The 21,098-nt window shown below is 47.0% G+C and overlaps 1 protein-coding gene across 1 annotated transcript in view; it reads right to left on the bottom strand.

Annotated features, from left to right (window-relative positions):
- Positions 1–953: 953 nt before the first annotated feature.
- LOC127587241 (myelin-associated glycoprotein-like) overlaps positions 954–21,098 on the bottom strand; it is a 33,657-nt gene continuing 13,512 nt past the window's right edge. Inside the window, exons 6-10 of the mRNA XM_052045508.1 lie at positions 17,698–17,794; positions 13,500–13,581; positions 11,616–12,409; positions 2,706–2,797; positions 954–1,121 (exon numbers count right to left, since the gene is read on the bottom strand). Of these exons, the coding sequence (XP_051901468.1) occupies positions 12,230–12,409; positions 13,500–13,581; positions 17,698–17,794 (359 nt within the window). The 3' untranslated portion in view covers positions 954–1,121; positions 2,706–2,797; positions 11,616–12,229. The remainder of the gene's footprint in view (positions 1,122–2,705; positions 2,798–11,615; positions 12,410–13,499; positions 13,582–17,697; positions 17,795–21,098) is intronic.

Here is a 21,098-nt window from a genome sequence, read left to right as displayed (position 1 = left end):
CCACTCTCTGGGTAAAAAACCTTCCTCTGGTATCTCCCTTGAACTTCCCACCCATTACTTTAAAGCCATGCCCTCTTGTATTGAGCATTGGTGCCCTGGGAAAGAGGCGCTGGCTGTCCACTCTATCTATTCCTCTTAATATTTTGTACACCTCTATCATGTCTCCCCTCATCCTCCTTCTCTCCAAAGAGTAAAACCCTAGCTCCCTTAGTCTCTCCTCATAATGCATCCTCTCTAAACCAGGCAGCATCCTGGTAAATCTCCTCTGCACCCTTTCCAACGCCTCCACATCCTTCCTATAATGAGGCGACCAGAACTGGACACAGTGCTCCAAGTGTGGTCTGACCAGAGCTTTGTAGAGCGGCATCATTTCCTTGCGGCTCTACGTGACTGGAACAATACACCTTCAAGTGTTTGGGGAGCTGTAACACCCTAACCCAGCCCCTCAGTGTCTTGTGGCAGCAGGACCCTAGACTGCAATCCTTCCTGACAAGCATCAAGCTTCAATGCATCTCTGAGCACATACTCCTGCATCCAGGCAGCACCATTCACTTATACACATCTCATTGCATTGAAAGACCAACAAGGGCAGGCATGGTAGCATAGCGGTTAGCATAACGCTATTACAGCGCCAGCGACCAGCCGCTGTCTGTAAGGAGTTTGTATGTTTTCCCTGTGCCTGCGGGGGTTTCCTCCCGGTGCTCCGGTTTCCTCCCACATTCCAAAGATGTGCGGGTTAGGAAGCTGTGGGCATGTTAGGTTGGCGCCAGAAGTGTGGCAACACCTGAGGGCTGCCCTCAGAACATTCTACTCAAGGATGCATTTCACTGTGTGTTTCGATATACGTGACTAATAAAGACACCTTAAAAGTTTCAGACAGACCAAAGTGCGTCTTTCACCGAGTTGATGACCTTCCAGCAGCACTCGATGTTTGGCTGGGAACTGCCTGTAGATCAGCTGTCCAGAGGGCAGCATGCATTGGGAGTGACGCTCTGACCACTCAGGAAGTATCTCACGGGGAGGTCTTGGTGCTTGTTGGTGAGTTCTGGTGATAAGGCATCCTGCAAAATGGTCTTGACGATCTTTGCAGGAAACTATCCCACAGGATCCATCACGTCCTCCTGCAGGGATCACAGGATGTTCGGTGGTAAAAAGTGTTACTTGCAGAAACTTTTCTACTAAGGACAGGTAGTACAGCAAAGTCTAATTGAATTGAATTGAATGTGACAAAGAGGCCAGGCCCATCCTTCGTAACAGTGGGGTCAAGTAAAACCTCAGCATGTAGGGACACCTCATGTTTGCATACCTTGGATTCGTTTTCTTGTCCAGTCATTAATTTGTCATCCATTTGTTTCTGGATGATTGGAATTAAAAGCAGGGAACAAAACTGTTTTGAACCTTCATTAAATAACTTTGGGATTACTGGGCACAGTTCTGATTTACAAATCTTTTGGTTAGACCACACTGTGTACAGTGCTGGCCTAGTTATCCCTTGGTTAGACAACACTGGGAGAGGTTCTGGTCTTTCTAATATACAAGGACAGAGAAACAACTGACAAAAGTGTCAGAAGTATTTCCTGGAATGAACCAGCACTGGTTATGCTCATTAAGAATCCTTCCTACCAGTTACACCTTTCTAAAATGCTGGTAGATTGTCAAATGTAACTTACAAAACCACGTTGACTCTGCTTACTTGTATTAATAAACAACCATGGGCTCTTCCTTAAAAAAGGCTGAAGCTGCCAGGACAGAGATCTTTAAAATTATCAAGCAGTTCAACAAAGGTGGAGCTAGAGAAGATGTCTCCACTTCTGGGAAGACGAGAACCAGCAGCCATCAACATGTGGCTGATAAATCCAATCAGGAATTCTGAGTGGAGAGAATATGCAATTCACTCCCTCGAGGAACTCCTTCTCCACCTTATCAGTTACATTCTCCTAAAATGTCATTAGATTTGTCAAATTTATGCTCAGTTCTGGTCACCTCACTACAGGAAGGATGTGGAAGCCATAGAGAGGGTGCAGGAGAGACTTACAAGGATGCTGCCTTATGAAAGCAGGTTGAGTGAACTCGGCCTTTTCTCCTTGGAGCGACGGAGGATGAGGGGGGACCTGATAGAGGTGTATAAGATGATGAGAGGCATTGATCGTGTGGATAGTCAGAGGCTTTTCCCCAGGGCTGAAATGGTGGCCACAAGAGGACACAGGTTTAAGGTGCTGGGGAGTAGGTACAGAGGAGATGTCAGGGGTAAGTTTTTTACTCAGAGAGTGGTGAGTGCGGGGAATGGGCTGCCGGCAACGGTGGTGGAGGCGGATACGATAGGGTCTTTTAAGAGACTGTTGGATAGGTACATGGAGCTTAGAAAAATAGAGGGCTATGGGTAAGCCTAGTAATTTCTAAAGTAGGGACATGTTCGGCATAGCTTTGTGTGCCGAAGGGCCTGAATTGCGCTGTAGGTTTTCTATGTTCTATGTTCTAAATATGATTTTCTCTTTCACAAAACCACAGTGACTCTGGTTACTCATGTTACACTGAGGTGAGCATCAGCTGCTGTGCATTATATCCTGCAGCTATTCGCCCGCATCTGCAGCACCTCCATGGAAATGTAGCCCCTGAACCATCCCAACATTGGACTGCAACCAATGCAGAACAAAACGTTGGATCTCAAAGGATAGGGGACCAGGAAACACTCCTCTGGTGCTCACCTGTTGGGGTAGGGCGGTAGTTCACTGTGTGTTCACTCTTTGCCTACGGCCAGTGCAGTGGTGGGCAGCTTCTTGGTGTTACTGATACCAAGCTGTAACAGAGGAGAGCAACATGACAGAAGTAAGTGTAGTTTCTATGCGGCAACTGACTATTCCAAGTTCAACATGCATCGAATTGTGATTCCTTTTGGTTTTAGTATCTAGCAACAGAAAGTGATTCTGAAATTTACAGGAATATAAAAGACTTCTGGGCAGTACAGCCTGTCCCACACAATTGTGTCACCCTGCGCACAATGCAGAAGGTCACTTGACCCATCACGTCTGCAGCGGTCAAAAACAAGCTACCCAGACTCATGCCACCTTCCAGCAGGGTCCATAACTCGCTCTTCAAGTACGCATCTAAGTATTATCTAAACAAGGAGGAAGAAAGTCTCAATCACCATTTCGAGTTCCAAATCCCTCCCGCCCACTGGGAGAAAAACCTCTGCTTTAATCTCCCCTTTAAGATTTTTATCAATGATCTCAAAGTTGATATTTGACCCTTCTGCGAAGAGGAATAGGTCTTTCCTATTCACCATCCCTTTTCTCTATTTATCTAGGTCGCCCATAATTTACACCACCATTTAATTCTCTCCTCAGCCCCTTCCATTCCAAAGAAAAAACCTGGAATGGAACAGGCTGAGGGGAGGATTAAATGGTGTTGTAAATTACTCTTTCCTCGAAGCTATAACTTTACAGTCCCAAAAAAAATCATCCAGTTTCTCTGCATCCTCTCTAGTGCAGCCACGTCTTCTTAAATTGCTGTGACGATAACTGTACATAGTACTCAAGCCTCACTGGTGTTGTATACAGTTCCAGCATAACCTTTCCGCTCTTATATTCGCTGCCTTGTCTGATAAAGACACTCACTTGTCTTGTCAGTCACTTTGTACACTTATCATGCTACCTTTAAGGATCTGAATGGACAACCACTTCCTCTACACCTCCCATTCACCGGGTATTCCCTATCCTTGTTGCACATCCCCAAATACATCAACGGACAATTCCCCAGACAGAATTTCATTTGCTGCCTTTCGACCCAAGTGACCAGCCCATCAATATCTACCTGTGGTCTAAAGCTTTCCCCATTGTAAACCACATGGCCAACTACTGTATCATCTGCATTTGTCCCTCACGTTTAAGCCTAAATCATTAATACATGTTACATAAACCAAGGCACCGCACTGAATACTGGAACCCCATAACCTTTTGCTTCCCTCTACTGGGAGTTTAGGATCCCATTTTCCACTCTTCCTTTGTTTTTACTTTTGCTTGACCACCCTGCCATGTGGGGCCTTGACACAAGCCTTGCTAAAAGCCATGTAGACTACATCAAACCCACTCCTCCCCATTTCCCCCTCCCCACAACCATCCCCTCATTGGCCCTCTTGGTGCCTTCCCAAAAATTTCAATCAAGCAGGTCAAACATGACCTTCCCTGAACAAGTACGTGGTGACTGTCACCGATTAACATGAACCTTTACAAATGAAGGATTATACTGTTGCTCTGAATCAATGCCAATGATTTATCCACCACTGAAGTTACACCAACTGGCCTGCACTTACCGGTTTTCCTTTCCTCCCTTTTTAAACAAGGATACAATGCAAGTGTAGAAAACAATGGGAAGGGAGCTCTGGTGAACAAAAGGTTACACTCTCTCTCTCTACTGGTAAACAGCTTGAACCATCTGCTCGTGAAGCTCAGCAATTTATCAGCCAAGCTGACTTCAAGGCCACAAGGAACAGGGTTGCTTGTGCACACAGCAGCCTCGGCTTGACCAATGGTAGCGTGAGCTGGTCAAGCATACCCAACTATGGGTGTGCCTGTGCAGTAGGTGGACACCCATCAGAAAACAATGTATTTAAGTTCCTTAGCACCCTGTATTCCTTGAGTCGGGTCACGTGCAGGGAAGAGCAGCACTGACTGTATGCTCCTCCATGTACCCCCACTCCCGCTAGCATCAAACTAATAAAGCATTAATCGTAAGTTCATTGGTTCTGCTGTTGTCTGATTTATTACAGGGCGCGGGTCGACTTTCACGCAAGCTGTCCTCCAATGCTTTGATACTGTTTTTGTAGCCGGAGCAGACTGTAGAACGGTCAGAACTTCCACCAGTTTCATCTTTGCCTCTTTTAATGGCTCGGGATAAACTTCATCTGGGCCTGGACGTTTATCTACTTCCACAAATGATAAAAGCCCTCCTGTCTTTCCAAACCAATTTTTCCATTGGTCTTTCTTAACAACTTGAGCAACATCCACTTTCTGTCAGGACAACTGTGAAGTCATTCCAAGCATCAGTTACCTTTTAGGTTCATGTAGTCCATACTTTCTTTCAGCGTCCTCTTGCTTTCAGGTAGTTATAAAACATCAAAGCATGTCCTTTGATTTTACTTGCCAGTGTCTTTTTCATGGCCTCTCTATGCTTTCCTAATTCCCATTTTAAATTTACACATTCTATATTCCCCAAATCTTTCTGCAGTGTCGAGCTGTGTGTCTGACAGATGCTTCCCTTTTTTTAAGATGTCTTTATTAGTCACATGTACATTGAAACACGCAGTGAAATACATTTCTTTTTGCGTAGAGTGTCCTGGGGGCAGCCTGCAAGTGTCACCACACTTCTGGCGCCAACACAGCACGCCCGCAACTTCCTAACCCGTACGTCTTTGGAATGTGGGAGGAAACCGGAGCACCCGGAGGAAACCCAGGCAGACACACGGGGAAAGTGTACAAACTCCTTACAGACAGCGGCCGGAATTGAACCCGGGTCGCTGGTGCTGTAATAGCGTTACGCTAACTGCTACACTACTGTGCCACACCAGATAAGATTCTTTTGTCTAATCTCACCATCTCTGTATCTTGTCATTGATTTTCTCACCCTTTTTCTCTATGGGACCATGTTTACACTTGAACCTCTCCCTCAACTGTCTCCCACTGATGTAGCCTTTATTGAATGTTTCTGCTCCATTTCTGGTGAATCACCTCAGATAATTTGTCTCGCTTCTGGATTCAGACCCCTTTTCCCCAGCCTGTCTCTACTCAAGAACTCCTTCCAACTCTCCATCCCTCAGACCCTCCCGTTTTCTTCCCCCAGAATCTCCCATGTCCAGAATCCTACCTTCAACTACACCCCACCGGGACCCTCCAACCCACACCCTCCCCTTTACCCCCACCCCTCAGTTCTCCTCCCTCCTAATTCCATTCCCCAACGGCCTCATCTCAAAATCGCCTCAGACGATGCCCCAATCCTCCTCTCCCCTTCCTTACTCAAGCCCTCCACATAAAGACCTCCTGCTTTTACACACTCACCCCTCAAACCTTCCCTCAAGAGTCCCCACCCCGGGACCATCCATACCCCGTCAAATCCTTCTATCCTTCTCAGTCAGACCTTCAGAGTCCCCTCACACCCGTCCTCCTCCACTCCAGTCCTCCACTCCTCAAACTCCCCTCTGAGGCATCCACCCCTGGGCCCAACCAACAAATCCTCCTACTTCCTCCCCAGACCTCCAGAATCCCCTTACACTCACCACCACCTCCACTCTGATCTTCCTTCCGTCAAGGGTCCCCACCCTTGCAGCCATCCATACCCCCTCTGATCCTACTACCCTCGGACAATCCCTCCTCGCACCTTCCCTCCCTCCCCGTCCCTACTCACACCCTTCCTCCCAGTCCCTCCTCACACCCTCCCCCTGCCTCCCTCCCCGGCCCTCCCTCCTTGTCCCTCCCCTCTCCGTCCCTCCCTCCCCACCCCTCCTCATCTCTCCTCCCTCCCCTCCCTCCCTCCCCATCCCTCCTCCCACTCTCCCTCCCTCCTCCCACCCTCCTCCGTCCCCCCTCTCCCTGTCCCTCCCTCCCGTCCCTCCTCACTCCCTCCCTCCCCCCCCCTGTCCCTCCCCCTCCCTCCCCGTCCCTCCCCCTCCCCCCCACCCTCACCCACCTCCCACCTACCCTCCCCTTCCCCCCCCTCACCCCCACCTCCCTCCCCTCCCTCCCCCGTCCCTCCCCGGGTTCAAATCCGGCCGCTGTCTGTAAGGAGTTTGTACGTTCTCCCCGTGTCTGCGTGGGTTTCCTCCGGGTGCTCCGGCTTCCTCCCACATTCCAAAGACGTACGGGTTAGGAAGTTGTGGGCATGCTATGTCGGCGCCGGAAGCGTGGCGACACTTGCGGGCTGCCCCCAGAACACTCTACGCAAAAGACACATTTCAATGTGTGTTTCGATGTACATGTGACTAATAAAGAGATATTATCTTAAAAGATCTTAAATATCTTTAAAATTTAAAAAAAACTGCAGATACTGGAAATCTGAAATAAAACTAATGCTCAACATGTTGGGCAGCATCTGAGGAGGGAGAATCCGAGTTAAGGTTCTTTTGGCGCCCAGGCGGTGTAATATAGGAGATATGGGAGAGACGGTGAGCTCCCACAAACAGGAGGCTCAGAAAAGCCCATCAGTTGGTTCAGTGATAAACCTTTTGCATAGTAAGGAATTAAGGGATATGTGATTTGTGCAGGAAGGTAATCTTACTTAATAGCCACACAGGCCTGAGGTGCTAAATGGCTTATTTCAGCTTCTAGTTCTCAAAAATGTCATACTGGGAGGATCCTGTGCCATTGAGGAGGTTGTAGCAAACTTTGGACAGACCTGCACAGCTCCCTGATATCTGCCTTGCCAATTCCCTGTGACTCACACTGTGTCCAATTTTTTCCATGATCCCCTCTACGTCCCCCTTCCCCTCCCACAGTAAAGCTTTTCCTCTGGTAATGTGTGCAGCTCCGGGGATAACACTCCTGTTACAGAGAGGTGATACCCCAATAGTTCGTTCTTCCTGTGCCTTCCATGTTGGATCTCTTGAACAGACAACTTCGGCCCAACTCGTCCATGCTGACCATGTGCCAACCTAAACTAATGAGGTAAACTGGGAGTAGTTCCCCTGATTTCAGATAAATGGGGGGCTGTGTGGTAGGGAAGGGTTAGATAGATCTTAGAGCAGGATAAAATGTCGGCACAACATTGTGGGCCGAAGAGCCTGTACTGTGCTGTAGTGTTCTGTGTTATCTGTGTTATCTATGTAATATTTCCTTTCATCCTTGCGGTTAATTACATGCAAATGCTAAAGGAAGAAATTGGCTGACTACTTTGTGGTTAATACAGGGGTTTCTGTGTATTATCTGCATCGTTAGAAGAGCTGGGTGATTTCCCCCACTGCTAGCATGTTCATGAGATCGTAAATACAGATGCGTTTTGCTGCACTGTGTTCCTGCTTTGTGTAGGAGCTCATCGTGGCTCTGGGCTAGATTGGGGTTAGAGTTTCCTGCATGAGAAATCAGACTGAAAGTAAGTCTTTGTAGCCTCTTCTTGAGTGAAGGTAGAAACGGACGTTGTTGATTTCCAGAGACTCTTGTGCACCCATCATTATTTTGTGAACAAATACGTTTTGTTTTTGAGCTGTAACTGATTCTGTGGAGCCCACCCCTCCATCCCTCCCTGAGAGACCCCATTCCTTCCTGGACGTCACTCAGCTGAAGGCTTCCTAACTCTGACCTTCCATCATATTGGCAGATATCACCCCCAATGATTGGACAGACCTGCACAGCTCCCTGATATCTGCCTTGCCAATTCCCCATGACTCCCACTGTGTCCAATTTTTTCCATGACCCCCTCTACGTCCCCCTTCCCCTCCCACAGTAAAGCTTTTCCTCTGGTAATGTGTGCAGCTCCTGGGATAACACTCCTGTTACAGAGAGGTGATACCCCAATAGTTAGTTCTTCCTGTGCCTTCCATGTTGGATCTCCTGAATGGACAGCCTTCATCTCATGCAAAGTTATTTTTGCTTAGAAGTTTGCTACAACCTCCTCAATGGCACAGGATCCTCCCAGTATGACATTCATGAGAACTAGAAGCTGAAATAAGCCATTTAGCACCTCAGGCCTGTGTGGCCATTAAGTAAAATTACCTTCCTGCACAAATCACATATCCCTTCATTCCTTACTATGCAAAAGGTTTATGGACCATAGATCTATTGATCTTCCAGTTGGTGAAACAGCAAAGCAGCCTTTCACCAAAGTGAAGCTGCGTGTGAGGTGGCCGGTCCATGCAGTGGATTGCAGCCACAGCCCAATGATCTGCCTGCCTATGAAGTGGTGGTGTAAACATACTAAAGCTTTTTGGAGGCTAACTTGTAGGTTTAGGGAGATTTAATTCTGTTTAAAACATCTATGAAAGTAAAACTTCTCTTTGCCTTGGAAAGTGATTGTGTTGGTCAGAAGAGAGCAAAGACATATCTGAAAGATATTCAGCAACATAGAAAACAAATAGAAACAACTTTTTTAATTTAAAATTTTATTCTTTAATTTTAAAAACTATTATTGTGAGATTTTGTATCCTGTAATTTAATACACTGGACTTGTGTATAGGTACCCATCTACCCTAGAGAGAGAGGTGGAACGACTTGTTAGGGAGAAGAAGGTAACATACGTGAGGTATAAGCAGCAAGGTTCAGACAGGGCCCATGAGGAATATAGGGTAGCGAGGAAGGAACTTAAGAAAGGGCTGAGGAGAGCTAGAAGGGGACATGAAAAGGCTTTGGCTAGTAGGGTTAAGGAAAATCCCAAGGTCTTTTTCAAGTACGTGAAGGGTAGGAGGATGGCTAGGGTGAAGGTAGGTCCGATTAAGGACAAAGGTGGGAGAATTTGCCTGGAGGCGGCGGAAGTGGGAGAAGTTCTCAATGAGTACTTCTCCGGTATTCACCAGGGAGAGGGGTCTTGATGATGCGGAAGGGAGTGCTGGTAGGGGTAATGTTCTCGAGGTTGTTGATATCAAGAGAGAGGATGTGTTGAAGTTGTTAAATAATATTAAGACGGATAAATCTCCGGGCCCTGACGGGATTTTCCCCAGGTTGCTTCGAGAGGCTAGGGAGGAGATTGCTGAACTGCTGGTAAGGATCTTTGAGTCCTCGTTGTCTACGGGGGTGGTGCCGGAGGATTGGAGGGTTGCGAATGTGGTCCCCTTGTTCAAAAAAGGTAATAGGGATAGGCCAGGGAATTATAGACCGGTGAGTCTCACGTCTGTGGTGGGTAAGCTGTTAGAAAGGATTCTAAGGGATAGGATTTATGAACACCTAGAGAATCATGGACTGATTAGGGACAGCCAGCATGGCTTTGTGAAGGGAAGATCTTGCCTCACAAGCCTGATAGAGTTCTTTGAAGAGGTGACCAGGAAGATTGATGAGGGCAGTGTGGTGGATGTGGTTTACATGGATTTTAGTAAGGCGTTTGATAAGGTTCCTCATGGTAGGCTTCTTCAGAAGGTCAGAGGCCGAGGGATCCAAGGAAGCTTGGCTGTGTGGATTAGGAATTGGCTTGCCTGTAGAAAGCAGAGGGTTGTGGTAGAAGGAGTGCCCTCAGATTGGAAGGCAGTGACTAGTGGTGTCCCGCAGGGATCGGTTCTGGGACCTCTACTTTTTGTGATATTTATAGATGACTTAGATGAGGGGGTGGAGGGCTGGGTTAGTAAGTTTGCAGACGACACTAAGATAGGCGGTGTTGTGGATAGTGTGGAGGGCTGTCGAAGCTTACAGAGGGATATTGATAGGATGCAGAGCTGGGCTGACAAGTGGCAGATGGAGTTCAATCCGGAGAAGTGTAGGTTGGTACACTTTGGAAGGACAAACTCCAGGGCAGAGTACAGGGTAAACGGCAAGGTACTTGGCAGTGTGGAGGAGCAGAGGGATCTGGGGGTTCATATTCACAGTTCGTTGAAAGTTGCCTCACAGGTGGAAAGAGCAGTTAAGAAGGCCAATGGGATGTTGGCTTTCATAAATCATGGGATTGAGTTTAAGAGCCGCGAGGTTATGATGCAGCTTTACAAAACTCTAGTTAGGCCACATTTAGAGTACTGTGTTCAGTTCTGGTCGCCTCATTATAGGAAGGATGTGGAGGCATTGGAGAGGGTGCAGAGGAGATTTACCAGGATGCTGCCTGGATTGGAGAGTATTGAATATGAGGAGAGGCTTAAGGTGCTAGGGCTTTATTCACTGGAAAGGAGGAGGATGAGAGGAGACATGATAGAGGTATATAAAATATTGAGAGGAATAGATAGAGTAGACAGTCAGCGCCTCCTTCCCAGGGCACCAATGCTCAAGACGAGAGGTCATGGCAAGGTTATGGGTGGGAGGTTCAGGGGAGATGTCAGAGGGAGGCTTTTCACCCAAAGAGTGGTTGGTGCATGGAATGCACTGCCTGGGGTGGTGGTGGAGGCAGATACATTGAACAGGTTCAAGAGCTTGTTGGATAGACATATGGAGGAACGTGAGATAGAGGGATATGCGGGAGGAAGGGGTTAGGTAGTGTGAGAGTGGTCTGATGGACGGCACGACACGGTGGGCCGAAGGGCCTGTTTTGTGCTGTATGGTTCTATGGTTCTATAGTACCCCCAATCAATTCCTCCCCATTCGTCTCTCCCTCTTCCCTTCCCTACTGGTCTCAGACTGCCCCAGAGAACTTTTTTCTTCATGGGGTCTGTTGTAAGAAAAGGTTCCTTGAGGACTCTGGACACAGTCTTTGGAGTTGAAAAATGATTTATTCACAAAGACAAATGAGGGGACAGAATGAACGGGAACGGATGCACACTTGCGTGCACGCGCGGGTGTGCGCGCACACACACACATACACAATTACACACACACACAGGTGATCGTGAACGTGAGGAAATCGCAACGAGGGTGAGATGCGCACACACACACCAAACTGGCTACAAATGGTCACGGAAAAGCAATAAAATGCCTGAACCCCCTGACTCAGTGCAAGCATCGGCTCTACGCTGCCGGGAATCTACTTAGGACGCTCCTTACCCCTGTGGAAGTACACACTCTTACCAATGGTCCCTTCAGCGTTGTTTGATTCCTGGAGCAATCAAGAGAGAGTGAACCACACATGTGACATTCTTTATAGTGCTGGGGGGGCTGGGTGGAGCCAGCCCAGGTATTTCAAACGATCCAATGATTCATGGCCAGGTACAAAGGTGTGTACAGGAGCCAATGGTCAAGGGTGTGTGCTAATGGCTGGGTGGAGCCAGACCTTGATTGACAGTGGTTTCGCTTTCGACCATGTGCTCAATGGTGTCCCGTGACAGCCATGACCTTCCACACTACAGGGTCTCACTCAGTGATCCAGGTATTGCCACAAAGCTATTGCAGAGTCCAGACACTGCCCATGTAAGCATTCTGCTGATGCGAGGGCCAAGAAATTCCTTACGCCTAGAGGCGCGGTAAGGGACTTGCGCACAAGCAGTCGGAAGACGCAACTTCACTGATGCAGCCACCTTCCAACTTGAAAATAGCTCAACGCTGCTGTCTGTTCAACTGTATCTGCTACTTGCCCATTTGCCAAGCAACCTATGTGTCTTATAACTTGTAGGTTTTGGTTCCTCTTCATTGACGACACACATGCAACACACATCTGCTCTCCAACGTCCTCACCCCCTTAGATTTTAGTGAAATCTAATCTCTGCGTATTCTGTGGCCTCGCCTGCATCTCTGATGAACACTTTCTGCATGTTGCAGTAAAGAGGATCCTTGGGTTTGGTGGGTGGTCTCCGTCCAAGATCCGCTCCTGCCTGAATTTTGGAGACATCACGTGGAGCTGGGGTCATAGCCCCTCCATCAACGTCCTGCAAAGGAAATGGAAACATGGGACAATCCCAAAGCATTCACCGGGGCTGAAAGGGTTACAAAGTTGAATAAACTGCTTGGTGTTAATGTGCAACAGACATCTGCTCTCCAATGTCCTCACCCCCTTGCATTTTAGTGAAATCTAATCTCTGTTAGTGGACACCACTCCTTCTCTGTCACTGTGTATGCCTCATCATTCTTCTATCGGTCTCTCTCTCTCTCTCTCTCTCTCTCTCTCTCTCTCTGTCTCTCTTTCTCTCTGTCTCTCCCTCTTTCTCTCTCTCTCTCTGTCTATCTCTCTTTCTCCCTGTCTATCTCTCTTTCTCCCTCTCTTCTCTCTGTCTTTCTCTCTCTGTCTGTCTCTGTCTCTCTCTCTCTCTATGATCCCTCACAACGTCTCTATCTTTCATTCACACTCTGCCTCCCCCCCACCCCCACCCCTCACACCCACCCCCTCCACTCTATTGTTGCTGAATCGAAGGTCTGTCTGTTCTACTATGCCAGAGATCAGCACACAGCCTCAGGATGGATGTCTTGCCAGTCCGGTGCTGTTATTGAAATGAGATCACTATTGTTTTATAGCAACCAGTTTGAACACCACAAGCTCCCGCATGCAGCACATAATGAGTTCTTTAGGACTGAGCAAAGATTGGCCCCAGGACATGCGAGAACTGCCCCGCTCATCCATGGGGTTGGTGAAACTCAGCAGAGGGCAGATGCAGAAATCTCATCTGATTTTACATCAGTACTGTACCCTGGACAATGTGGCACCCCCAGAGAACTGCCCCTCCAGTGATTCAGTTACTCCTCTTACCAACAACATTGTACTTCTTGTTTCCTGCCTCTCCTACACTACAAGGATCTCCCTCATTCAGAACTGGGAAGTCGGCTTGAGTTATTTGTCTTCTGTATCTTGAGCGGAGACTCGAGCCCACAATCCTGTGACTCAGATGTGAGGAAGGGAGACAGAGAACAGTTGCGCTAAGTCATGACGAACCCCACACTGGAAACTGGTGGTATCCCCACTGTGAAAGTGAAAAGTTTGTTGACCACTCTTAAGTCTCCCACTAAATATATGATTTTCTGTACCTGATCCATCGCCATACATTGACTGCAGCCGACTGTAGTGTCCTGAGTTGCAGAGGTCCTCTTCTCAGTCACCACTTCTCTCCTGGAATAGCAGAATATCACACCAAGTGTGTTGCACATCAGAGTGTCAGCACAGTCCAGCTATAGACTCTAATGTAATACCTTGACAATTTCCAGACTGTCTGTTTAAAAGTCTTCTGTCCACTAATAGAATCACAGAGCGCAGCACGAGATCATCCCGTTCTCCATGCCTTTCTCCTCTTGTCTTACGTTTATCCAGCTTCCCCAACACAGCCCTGTTTTTAATCCCGACCACTTTGTGGAATGAGTTCCACTGTCCTGCCGCCCTCTAGGTGGTGCAGTTTTTCCTGAAATTCTGATTGGATTTATCAGTAACTATTTTCAGATCAGATTTCTTTATTGGTCGCATGTACATCGAAACACACAGTGAAATGCATCTTTTGCGTAGAGTGTTCTGGGGGCAGCCCGCAAGTGTCGCCACGCTTCCGGCGCCGACATAGCACGCCCACAACTTCCTAACCCGCACGTCTTTGGAATGTGGGAGGAACCCGGAGCATCCGGAGGAAACCCACGCAGACACAGGGAGAACGTACAAACTCCTTACAGACAGCGGCTGGAATTGAACCCGGGTCGCTGGCACTGTAAGGCGTTACGCTAACTGCTACACTGCCGTGCCTGCCTTCTTGATGACTTTTTGTATTCTCCCCACAAGTGCAACATCATTTCAACGTCTGCACTATGGAACCTGTTTCATTATCTTAAACACATCACTCTGGTCATCACTCATGTTTCTAACATTTAAGTATGGGTAAGAGCTCAGTGTACTCGCAGAACAGATTATTTTAGATCAACTGTTGTATAACGGAAAAAGGGTCATTCGATGATCTTGTTTCGAGCCCTTTAGGGAGCAGAGATCAAGTTTTAAATTAAAGCTGAAAACATATTACTCCAAACTGAAGCTAGGCTCCTAAATCTGAACAAAGCAAACCATGGAGGCGTGAGGCACGAGTTGGCTAGAGTGGATTAAAATCTCCATTAATCCACTGACCGTGAACAAGCGATGATTGACATTTAAAGAATTAATGCATAGTATTCAAACCCAATTTAAAAAAATGTCCAATTATAGCTATCAATAAGTAATATTAGATCAAAGTGAAGACTGTGTAATGTTGCCAATCAAAAATGTTAGTCTGAGGGTGGGAAAAATTTCTGAATTCAGCCAAGGAGGATCAAGGCATTGATGAGGAAAGGGACAGTGGAATAAGAGAGTCAGCTAGAAGCAGAAACAAATATGTAGGAGCTTCAGTAGATACATCAAAATTACAATATTGTCTGGTTAAGGCTGAGACACAAGAAATTATACTTCCACATAGAAATGTCGGAGAAATTCAGCAGATATTTTTGTGTCCGTCTTCATAGAAGTCGGAAAACCTCTCAAAAAAAAAGTGGACGGCTGCAGGTCAAGAGGGAAGAAGGAACTTAAGAGGAATTATAAATGAAAAGAATTGATATTGGAGAAATTATTGGGTCCCACAAGTGATTGAACCCCCAGGACCTAATGACCTGCAGCTTAGAATTTTGAAGGGGACTGCTTTTGAGAAAATAGATGCATGGTTGTATTCTTCCAAAATTCAAGTAATTCTAGAATTCTGAAATCTTCTAATGCAGAAAATGGTAACAGGACAGTTAGAAAATGATGATAGGATTTAGTAGGTAAGAATCTACAAAAGGGAAATTAATCAGCTTACAACTAGTAAAATACATAAGGACAAAAAGGTTGATGTGGCATATTTGGACTTTCAGAAGCCTTTGATAAGATGCTGTACAAGGAATTATAAAGCCACATTAAGGTGCATGGTATTAGGATGAATGTGCTGCCACATATCAAGGATTGTCTAATGGACAGAAACATGAGAACAGGAATAAATGGGTCATTTTTGAGTTGGGAGGCAGTGACTATGAGATGCTGCAAGGATTGGGACCTGTGCTGTTCACAATCTAAATAAATAAGATTCCTTTATTAGTCACATATACATCGAAACACACAGTGAAATGCATCTTTGCATAGACTGTTCTGGGGGCAGCCCGCAAGTGTCGCCACGCTTCCGGTGCCAACATAGCACGCCCACAACTTCCTAACCCGTACGTCTTTGGAATGTGGGAGGAAACCGGAGCACCCGGAGGAAACCCACGCAGACACACCGGGAGAACGTACAACCTCCTTACAGACAGCGGCGGGAATTGAACCCGGGTCGCTGGCGCTGTAATAGCGTTACCCAATGATATTGAACAGATGCGATGCAGGAAGGACGTTCCTGATGGTGAGTAGTTCATCACCAAGATTCACGGTCCAAGGATATGGCGTAGGCTGTTTAGGACTGAAACGTGGAGAAATTTCATCACCCACAGAGCGCTGAGCCCATGACAGGAGGCAGTTGAACCCAACTCATTACACATACTCAAGAAGGAGTTAGATTTTGTAATGATGGCTGAAGAAATCAAGGGATCATGGGGAGAAAACGGGACCATGGTGCTGAACTGGGATGATCAGTCATTGTCATATTGAATGGTGTAGCAGACGTGAAGAGCTGCTGCTAATTTTGGTTTAATTATTCATTGAGGTGTAACTGCCAGGCTCTGTGGGACCACAAGGTAACCTGATGTGTTCCTGCAGCTATTGTGCATAATGATAGCTGTTGGATTACATCAAGTCGCCTTGTTTTCCTTCCGCTGGTCTACTTTTCCATTCCCACTCACCACCCTCCCAACCATCTTCTGGCACTTTCCCTTGCAAATGCAGGCAATGCGACACCAGTTCTTTCAGCTCTCCCTTCCCACCATCCCAGAATCCAAACAATATTTCCCGGTGAAGCAACGATTCACCTACACTTCTTCCAATCTTGCTGCTGCATTTGGTGCTCAGCATGTGGTCTCCTCTACATTTGGAGAAACCAAACGCAGATCGGGTGATCGCTTTGTGGAAAACCCGCGTTCGGCGTGCAGTTGCAACCCTGAGGTTCTCGTTGCCTGCCACTTTAATCCCCCATCCCACCCCCACTCTGACTCAATGGTCTGTGGCCTCCTGAACGGTCACAGTGATGCCCAACGTAAGCTCATCTTCCTTCTGGACTCAGTATTAGATTCAACACTTAAGGTAACTTGATACTGAGGTCTGTATCAGTCTGTTCTCTTTTTCCCTCTCGGAGTGGAGAACATTCCCAGCCTGACTTGTCAGGCATGTCCTCCTGCACTGCATTTTGCAACACTCACATTCTTTTGTTCATTTCCTTTTTTGTCTACGTTCTCGCTCTCTAACTGCTCCCATTCACTGATTGACAACATAACCTTGTTTACAGCTTATTGTTACCCCAGTTTCACCTGATCACAGACATCCCACTCCCAGCAGCTTCACAAGCTCATTTTGTCTCCTTGTCGGTTGTGATGAAGGATCTCTGACCTGAAACATCAGCTCTCTCTTCCAATGGACCTGCTGAGTATTTCCAGCATTTCCTTTCTTCATTTTAACTACCATGCAACGCCAGAGAACTCCAGGTGTCCCTACACTGAGCAATGAGGAGTGTATCCTAATCAGAAGGGACACCAGACTAACTTTATGAGGATAGGTTGAGCGAGCTAGGGCTTTTGTCTTTGGAGAGGAGGAGGATGAGAGGTGACTTGATAGAGGTGTACAAGATGATAAGAGGCATAGATCGAGTGGACTTTTTCCCAGGGCTTTTGTCTTTGGAGAGGAGAGGATGAGAGGTGACTTGATAGAGGTGTACAAGATGATAAGAGGCACAGATCGAGTGGACTTTTTCCCAGGGCAACAATGGTTAACACGAGGGGAATTTTAAGGTGATTGGAGGAAGGTATAAGGGGGATGTCAGGGGTAAGTTTTATATGCAGAGAGTGGTGGGTGTGTGGAACGCACTGCCGGCAGAGGTGGTGGGGGCAGATACATTAGGGACATTTAAGAGACTCTTAGATAGACACATGAATGATAGAGAAATGGAGGGCTATGTGGGAGGGAAGGGTTAGATAGATCTTAGAGCAGGATAAAATGTCGGCACAACATTGTGGGCCGAAGGGCCTGTACTGTGCTGTAGTGCCCTATGTTCTATGTTCTAACTTGGCGGAGGAGAAAAACGAAGTAGTGATTTAAAAAATTTGCACTTACTTTTGGATGCACTTGTAGATCAAGAACCCAGCCAGTACAGCATTGAAAATGATCCCTGACGTAAACAACCATGTCTTCCAATCACCGGAGCCTCCACCTGTAAAATCAATCAGGTGCCACAGATTCATAGCGGTGTCCCCAATGTCCACCCAGAAGTGATGTAAATGCTTGCTTGGACTTCTACTGGGATGGAATAACAGGAACTGAGATGATGATTGTTATCCATCCTCCGCTTCCCCTGAGCTAAGAAACTTGCAAGGCTATTTTACTGTAATCGGTAGAAAGGATTATAGAGAAGGCATGGAAAAACAGGTTCCTCCAGCGGCTGAAGCATCACAGGATCACGAGACAAAGGGGCAGAAGTAGGCCATCCGGCCCATCGACTCTGCTCCGCTACCTCACCATGAGCTAAACTATTCTCCCATCTAGCCCCAATTCCCGGCCATTTCCCCATATCTCTTGATACCCTGACTAATTAGATACCTATCAATCTCCTCCTTAAACACCCCCAATGATCGGGCTTCCACAGCTGTACGTGGCAACGAATCCCATAAATCCACGGCCTTCCAGCGGAAGAAGTTTCTCCGCATCTCTGTTCTAAGTGGGTACCCTCTAATTCTAAGTGTGCCCTCTTGTCCTGGACTCACCCACCAAGGGAAACAACTTTGCCACATCTACTCTGTCCAGTCCTTTCAACATTCGAAATGTTTCTATGAGGTCCCCTCTCGTTCTTCTGCACTCCAGTGAGTACAGTCCAAGAGCTGACAATTGCTCGTCATATGTAAGCCCTTTCATTCCGGGAATCATCCTCGTAAATCTCCTCTGGACCCTCTCCAACATCAGCACATCCTTCCTAAGATAAGGGCCCCAAAACTGCAAAAAGGGGCCCAAAACTGCAAACTTGTGAACTGAAAGGGTGGAGCAAGCAGAATCCCTCACCACGTTCAAACAGCACTCGGATGTGAAATCTGGGTCATCACCTTCTGGTGCTGAATGGTGCTTTTGGTTGGGCATTGCTTTCTCAACCAGCGTGAATATAATGGGTTGAATGGCCTCCCGTGTCACAAGTGTTCCGTGATTCTTTCATTCTCTGGTTATTGAATATTTGGGACTGGAGACACAATGGGCCCAGAAGTGACAAAGGACAATAAGAGGATATTAGTAAGCCAGGTATTTGTGCTCCCGCATCATCAAAGATTACCAGAGTAACAGATGATCCAGATATTATCATATTTGTGGGATCTTGCTGTGTGCAAATCGACCAACTCATTTCCAATGTCATTATAGAACCTCTTGCACTTTAGATACACAAGATAAGATAAGATCCTTATTTATTAGTCACATGTACATCGAAACACACAGTGAAATGCGTCTTTTTGCATTGCTGAGAGTGTGCTGGGGGGCAGCCCGCAAGTGTCGCCACGCTTCCGGCACCAACATAGCCAGCCCACAGCTCCTAAGCTTTGTTGATTGAAAAGTGCTTTGATTCCACAGAATGTGATACAAGTCTTCCTTTTAAAAATTATTAGATGACATTTAGAATCTCCCACTCTAATCTCTCAAACCCCCTTGACCTCGTCCACACCAATTTACAGATGCATGTGTCCAAGGCACCTTTGGTAGGAGGGCTTATGGAGATGAATTCTCCTCTTCACAGTGAGGACACCTTCCACTGTGTTGTATGGAACTACCTTTGTGCTGAATGGAATAGCTGGAACAGACCTGGCACCTCAAAACTAGGCATCCATGAGGTGGTGGGGATTAGCAGCACCACCAATGTAATCACCCCACACTGTAAATTTATCACCTCATTCTGCCATTATAATCAATCCTGGTTCAATGTGCAGATGGGCATGCCAGGAGGAGCATCAGGCATATCTAAAAATGAGGTGCTAACTTGGTGAAGCTGAAACACAGGATGACATTCATGTTACACAACAAAAGCTGTCTGCCATGGACAGAGCTATGTGACCCTGCAAGCAACAGATTGAATCAGAGCTCTGCCATATCCAGTTATGAATGATGTTCATAACCGTCATTCGGCCAAGAAAGCTCACCAGCGCCTCTACTTCCTCAGGTGGCTAAAGAAATTTGGTTTGTCCCCTTTGACTCTCACCAACTTTTACTGATGCACCATAGAAAGCATCCTAACTGGATGCATCACGGTTTGGTACGGCAACTGCTCTGCCTGGGACCGCAAGAAACTGCAGAGAGTTGTGGACACAGCCCAGCGCATCACGGACACCAGCCTCCCCTCCTTGGACTCTGTCTTTACCCCTCACTGTCTTGGTGAAGCAGCCGGCATAATCAAAGCCCCCACCCACCCGGGTCATTCTCTCTTCTCTCCTCTTCCATCGGGTAGAAGATACAGGAGCCTGAGGGCACGTACCACCAGGCTTAAGGACAGCTTCTACCCCACTGTGATAAGACTATTGAATGGTTCCAGTCATTGAATGTTACAATGAGATGGACTCTGACCTCACAATCTACCTTGTTGTGACCTTGCACCTTATTGCACTGCACTTTCTCTGACACTGTGACACTTTACTCTGTACTGTTATTGTTTTTACCTGTACTACATCAATGCACTCTGTACTAACCCAATGTAACTGCACTGTGTAATGTATTGACCTGTACGATCTGTATGCAAGACAAGTTTTTCACTGTACCTCAGTACAAGTGACAATAATAAACCAATCCCAATACCAAATACTGGGCATTTAAAGCCTCCACCTCCAATGATGATGAGACTCTGGGACTCGCAACAACCTGAGATTCCCACAGAAACCAGTCTTCCGCCAATTTGATCCACCCTACATTTTTTTCAAGAGGCAGCTGAGGGGCAAAGGGACGAGACCACCATGCAGTTCATTCAGGAGCACGGTCGGGTGAGCAATGGAATGTTCTGTACTTGCCACGATGAGTGAAACTCCACAATGCCATTCTGAATAAAGCAGCAAGCTTGATTATCATGCCATGCCCTATCCTAAACATTCACTTCTTCCACTATTGGTGTTCTGTAGCTGCACTACAACTACTCATCGACTCTCTCAAACCTGCAACCTCCTATCATCAAAAGGGACAAGGCCAGAAAGTAGAGGGCAATATTGTCCCCGGCAGGTCCCCTTCCATGTTGCAACCATCCCAACTTGAAAGCGTACCATTGTACCTTCACGTTACTGGGTCTAAATCCCAGAACTCCTTCCCCACGTCCCATAAACAAATAAATAGACCCTTTGTGTTTTCGGATGCTGGGATTCGATGTTCCCTTGGCCAGTTCTCCAAGAAAACCGAAAGCAGTTGCTCTGAAGAATAGGTCTCTCAATCCTGGAATCACTCTGAGAAACATGGCAACTCAGCGACCCAACAACCACTTGCATTAAAAAAGCATGTTTGATGTG

Source organism: Pristis pectinata, chromosome 39, assembly GCF_009764475.1.
Source record: "Pristis pectinata isolate sPriPec2 chromosome 39, sPriPec2.1.pri, whole genome shotgun sequence".
NCBI lineage: Eukaryota > Metazoa > Chordata > Chondrichthyes > Rhinopristiformes > Pristidae > Pristis > Pristis pectinata.
The sequence above is the reverse complement of the archived record's forward strand: the minus strand, read 5'-3'. Positions and strand labels throughout refer to the sequence as shown.